The sequence below is a fragment of the Littorina saxatilis genome, linkage group LG5 (assembly GCF_037325665.1).
Source record: "Littorina saxatilis isolate snail1 linkage group LG5, US_GU_Lsax_2.0, whole genome shotgun sequence".
Taxonomy (NCBI): domain Eukaryota; kingdom Metazoa; phylum Mollusca; class Gastropoda; order Littorinimorpha; family Littorinidae; genus Littorina; species Littorina saxatilis.
The window spans coordinates 26419285-26425594 of NC_090249.1; the positions used below are offsets into that span (position 1 = coordinate 26419285).

The 6310-nt window shown below is 44.2% G+C and overlaps 1 protein-coding gene across 1 annotated transcript in view; it reads left to right on the plus strand.

The window, feature by feature from the left end:
• Nucleotides 1-5224: 5224 nt before the first annotated feature.
• The window catches only part of LOC138966711 (IQ motif and ankyrin repeat domain-containing protein 1-like), an 11160-nt gene continuing 10074 nt past the window's right edge, over nucleotides 5225-6310 (plus strand). The window contains exon 1 of the mRNA XM_070339026.1: nucleotides 5225-5821. Coding sequence (XP_070195127.1) covers nucleotides 5725-5821 — 97 coding nt within the window. The 5' untranslated portion in view covers nucleotides 5225-5724. The remainder of the gene's footprint in view (nucleotides 5822-6310) is intronic.

Here is a 6310-nt window from a genome sequence, read left to right on the forward strand (position 1 = left end):
TATGATATGACAGCCGCCCCAAACCCACTACCACCAACAACAACACCACAGCCGTCCAACACGTCTACTCGGCTGTACGGTCTTCTCTCCGTACTGTGTGTGCACTATGTGACGATGACTTGTTGAATACTCAATCTATTTCATGTGATTCATGTCTCAGATCCCTCCATCTGCAATACGCTGGAAAACGCTCAAGACCAAAAACCAGGTTCATGGTGCAGGAACTGCTATGAATGACACACACACACACACACACACACACACACACACACACACACACAAACACACACACACACACACACAAACACACTCACACACACACACAAACACACACTCACACACACACACACACACACACACACACTCACACACACACACACACCACACACACACACACACACACACACACACACACACACACACACACACATAGAGACAGAGAGTCAGCGACAATGATCATAGAGAGAGAGATGTGACGATGACTTGTTGTATATTCAACGTCCGTATATTCAATCTATTTCATGTGATTCATGACACACACATCGAGACTTGTGTATTGCCTTTGTGAGATGGAGAATCCGACTAGACGTTTCACTTTACTAGCTTCAGCAGCGTCCAACCGGCAAAATAGCCTCTACCGTAACATATCGTTATTTTGCCGGTACCGGCAACGTAGCCTGTAGGCTACGTTGCCGGTACCGGCAAAATAGCCATTGCCAATTAAATTTCCGAAATCGATTTAAAAACAATTTGATCTTATTTCTTGTCCGTTCCTGATTCCAAAAACATATAGATATGATATGTTTGGATTAAAAACACGTTCAGAGAGTTAAAAAGAATAGAGATATAGAAAAGCGTGCTATCCTCCTCAGCGCTACCGCTACCGCGCTTTTCTGGATTGTTAATTTCACTGCCTTTGCCACCAGCGGTGGACAGAGGATGCTACGAGTGTACGGTCTTGCAGAAAAAATGCAATGCGTTCAGTTTCATTCTGTGAGTTCGACTGAGCTTGACTAAATGGTGATTTTCGCCTTACGCGACTTGTTATTATTCGCCATGTACTGGATTTTGACGGCGAGCCCCGGCTTGATAATTTTTTCAGATCGGAGTGATCGGCATGGTCGTCGTAAAAACGTAGAGCTGTGTGACGGGGGCCATACAAAAATCTACATCACGACTGTACTGCGCCCGGGGGCCCGGGTAGCTCAGGTGGTAGAGCACTGGACTTGTGATCGAGAGGTCGCTGGTTCGAATCCGGGACACGGGTCAACTTTTATGAGCAGACCCAGAGACGGTATCCATCTCCCACCCCCGTGTCACCACAATGGCACGTTAAAGATCTTGGTCATTCTACCATAAGTGTAGATGGCTGATACCACCTAAAATTAATATGTAAAGCGCATTGAGCATATATATGATTATGCGCTATAGCAGATGTCCATTATTATTAAACACGCATACATCAAAAAGCCGTGAGGGCGTAAAACTCGAATCGTATAAACCAATTCATGTCCAATATAGGCAATTAAGACCTGACGGACAATAAGCCCCTTAAAATTTACTTACGTACTGCGCCCAGACCCGTTATTAGTGAGAACGTGCAGGTTCGCGACTTAGCAGATCCCACCCCGACCAAACCACTCTCATGGAGATCCTCCCACGTTTGGCCCACGGTAATTGGCCACGCTCTCTGACAATTTTACAACTGAGTAGAAGCGGCGTCTCTGTGTGACCGGGGTATTAACTGAATAATGTCAAAACCCTCTGTCTGTTTCTTTGGCTCTCTTTGTCAGGGTCTCTGTATGTGTGTGTGTGTGTGTGTGTGTGTGTGTGTGTGTGTGTGCGTGTGTGTGTGTGCGTGCGAGTACGGTGTGCGCGTGTCTGTCTGTCTGTGCATGTGTGTGTGTGTGTGTTTGTGTGTATGTGTGTGTGTGTCTCTATCTCTCTCTCTCTCTCGCTCTCTCTCTCTGTCGGCGTCTCCGTGTGTGTGTGTGTGTGTGTGTGTGTGTGTGTGCATGTACGTGTGCGCGCGCGCTCGTAAATGTATGTGTGTGTGTGTTTGTGCGTGACTCTCTCTCTCTCTCTCTCTCTCTCTCTCTCTCTGACGATTTAATTGTTAACACTGCAAAATATTGGTTTATTTCCTTTAAGTTGAGATATTCTCTCCTAGAAAACTACAGTTCTTGATTCGTATGATTGTTTATGCATTTACATATCTTTATTTGACTGTTTCCCAGTACTGTTTGATTATATTAAGTATTATTTGATTATATTAAGTATTCTATACATTGTGTTCGCCCTTGGAAAGGGCCCCTAAGCTAATTCCAATAAACTTTCCGTATTCCAAATTCCGTATTCTCTCTCTCTCTCTCTCTCTCTCTCTCTCTCTCTCTCTCTCTCTCTCTCTCTCTCTCTCTCTCTCTCTCTCTCTCTCTCTCTCTCTCTCTCTCTCTCTTTTTTTTAAAGTTTTTTTTAGCGGTGTCTCTCTCTCTCTCTCTCTCTCTCTCTCTCTCTCTCTCTCTCTCTCTCTCTCTCTCTCTCTCTCTCTCTCTCTCTCTCTCTCTCTCTCTCTCTCTCTCTCGTCCGGTCAACACCAATGTCTGCATTTGAAAGATGTACCGAATTTCGCGAAAGAATTCTATTTTCATAAAAATAAAATTTCTGCTTTTAGAATTTTTCTTTAGTATTGTGAAGGACAGCACCTAAAACTGGTGCCGTTACGCATACGCAAGTAATGTAAGCTGCCCCCGCAAAAGTTATTCAGCACTGAATTGCAAATAAATTCCTGTATTGCAAATAAAGCAAACTTCTGAATACATTCCTGTATTGCAAATAAAGTAAACTTCCGGCATGTCAAAGGGGAAACGCTAAGATGGTTAAACATGTGTTTTCTGGTTGACCATATTGTCGTGCTTGTTTTGTGTACGATGAACCCCCCAGACTATGGGTCAAATAGCACCCCTGGAAATGCCACATCCAGGCTTCCCAGGGTTTTTCTTCCGGCGGAAGTGGCGGCAGGGCAGATATGTCCATCACCCGGCACCGAAGGCGGACTCACCAGCTGCCTGGACAGCTCGGGGCGTCTGTATGGATGCGACAGATGCGACGGCCATCCAGGACAAGGCCAGGGGCGAGCCACATCATATTTCTGTGGACTTCGGCTGCTGCATGGTCACCCAACGAAAGCGGAGTGACTGAAGCTGACTATGCTCTCAGAGTATAGTGTGGGGAACCCAAATGGGCAAACGAGCTCACACGTAACCAAAATGATTTCTCCTCAAACACTAAAGCTATCCACAAGAAGTGTCAGTCAAGAATCTACTGCTTACAAAAGCTCAGAAGTCTGAACATCAACAGCCGCATCCTCCAAACATTCTATACTTCATTCATTGAATCCATTCTCACTTTCTCTTTCATCTGCTGGTATGGAGGTCTGTGTGTGAAGAGTAAGAATGTGCTTGGGCGGGTGGTGAACACATGTGGTAAGATTGTGGGGGTGAGACAGGAAGGATTGACTGTGCTGTATGAACGACGTGTGGTGCGAAAGGCCTGCTGCATCAACCAGGATAGTAGTCATGTGCTCGCTCACCACTTTGAGGTCCTGCCCTCAGGACGTCGCCTCCGCACTCCCAGATTCCGCACGCTCAGAACTAAGAACAGTTTTATTCCAAAGTCAATTGGCTTTTTAAATACCTAAGTTAATTAAAACTAGTATGTGTGCCGGTGAACATATGCACTGATTTCTGTGATGAATATTTTGTACACTCTTTGATGTGCACCCTTATGCTGAGTGTGATAACCCTCGAATGACTAGTCCTGTGATAAATAGTGTTCAATGACATATCTAGTCCTGTGATAATGATAGTTTTTAGCGTTAAGCTTTTAGCTAAAGCTGACGGCAATTAACCTATTTGGAATCATGTTACTATTCCTGTTAGTGTACATATGCGTGCGCGAGTGTAGTATGCTTCGTATGGTATTTTTATCTGTCTTATTATTTGTTTTGTCTTTTAATGTGCACCACACTGAAATTTCTCTGTATGAGATAATAAAGTATTCGTATTCGTATTGATCATGCCTCAGGACACACAGTTAGGAACGCTGAAGAAGAAGAAGAAATACGATGAACGCCATAACAATTATGCTTTTGCTTCCATTTTTCCCCAATTAAAAAAAGTTAGTGATACATCTCATCAAAATTCTTCTTCCAACAATAATCACACGTATATAACAGATGTGTCCCAAGACTTACTACAACTTCCAACTGTCTCCAATCAATGTTGACAACAGGAGCTTCCAGAGAGAAAAAAAATCTAGAAGTAAAGTTCATTCTTTTGTTATTTACACGTATAGATGTGTCCCAAGTAAAACTTATCTAACTTCTAACTGACTCCAGTCAAAATTGACGACAAGAACTTTGGAAAAAAATCTGTAAGTTAAGTCTTGTTAACGTTCATTCTTTTGTTATTTAATTTCATTCTTTGTTTTTTGGTTCTGTTGTCTGTGTTTTTGATTGCGTCTGTGCTTGTGTGTGCGTTTGTGCATGCACGTGTGTGTGTGTGTGTGTGTGTGTGTGTGTCTGTTTGTGTCTGTTTGTGTGTGTGTGTGTGTGTGTGTGTGTTTATGTGTGTTTATGTGTTTGTGTCTGTTTGTGTGGTGTGTGTGTGTGTGTGTGTGTGTGTGTGTGTGTGTGTGAGTGTATGGTGTGTGTGTATGTGTGTGTTTGTATTAGTGGTTGTTTGTGAGTGAAATTGATGTGGTATTTATTTTTATGTTTTCGGGCCCTTTGTGTTCGATGTTTTCTTTTCCAAATTGCATTTGATAGGTAATAATTCATTTACAAAATTGTCCCAAGGGTAGTTTTTCATAGGGGCTCCACAAACCAAAGGAACCGAACGCCACCCTATTTACGAAAAGTCTGCAGGTTAGACTTGCCCCTTATGATTTTTCGATTAAGCAAGACCAGTGCATTGTGTATTGATCTAAGAATAGCGTGTCACGTGACCCCTGACCGCCACTATTCATTGTTGTCCTTGAAACACGGTATGTCCACTGGAATAGTAGGATACCATTATTTTGTTTCATAATTGTTAGTGCTGTACTGTTTGGAATCGTGTGCCATACTTATTACCAATGTTCTGCAGCTGATTGTTTTGACAGATCTCAATATAACTGTAAACGCCTAACAAGATTTTCTTGTACTGTTTCCTTGTGAAAACAATTAAGACTGTACCTCCCGGTGTGTCTGTAAAACACACCTAAAATCAATGCGTGTGTAAATGCCATGCTCGATTGATCACTGAGACTGAGAACAGAACACCTGGGTTGTTTTAAGGGCCAGCAGCGCTGAGTAAGTATAAACACATACAGGGCTCGTTCGATCAGTAAAAATTACAGGTACGTTTTGTGCCAACACCGCAACCGCAGCACAAGGTCAGAGACTACGTCTGAATTCAATGGTGTAACACTGAGGAAACTTGATCCAGAGGAAATCTTGGCTGTCGTCCGCGGTAAACTGAAACAAGAGGATCGTTTAACGTCAGTCCGCTCTAGACCCCACGATTAGATTGTACTAACTTTAGTTCACAAGGTGCGAAGTGTTACTTGACTACGGTCTGATAACAGAACTTCGGTCAAACAACTTCAGGGACCCTTCTAAAACTGTGTAGTTTTCTGATTGTGTTTAAAGGTTGTCAAAGCAGACACAGAAACACAGAGATCACCATGCCGCCCAAGAAACCAGCCGCTAAACCAGCAGCCAAACCCGCAGCCAAACCAGGGGCTGCCAAAGCACCAGCCAAAAAGCCCGCCGCCAAAGCAGGTAAGAATATACGAGAGTGCAGAAACATGTTTACTTAGTACACATTAAAGGGGCCCAAGGACTGTTATGCCGGGGTGGAAGTAGAGATAAGCGCCTACTTCCCAAGAAATGCTCCATATAGCTTCGTGTCTCCAAACACCTCTGACAGTCAAATCAGTCCAGCTCCTGGCCTTCACGTGGCGGGCCCTGTCTTCGACTAACAGGAGAAAGGATGCAGGCGGGTCCCTGGCGCCTTAAAACCAGCTGCTTCGGGCAGATGGGGCTCGTCAACCTTGGATGGTCGCTCATCTAGGAGAAGGACAACTCCGATTTCAAAACCCGCACTGCCTTGTGTGCGCCTTGGGAAAGGCAAAGGCTACGAGAAGGAAAACTTCGACAACAAACCCGGGTAGAGTGGACTCGACAGCCCAGCAAGGCAGCTACTCTTGGGGAGGAGGCAACCCTGAGTAAGAACCTCAACCACCGAAGACGGAAGACAGCAGCCAACTT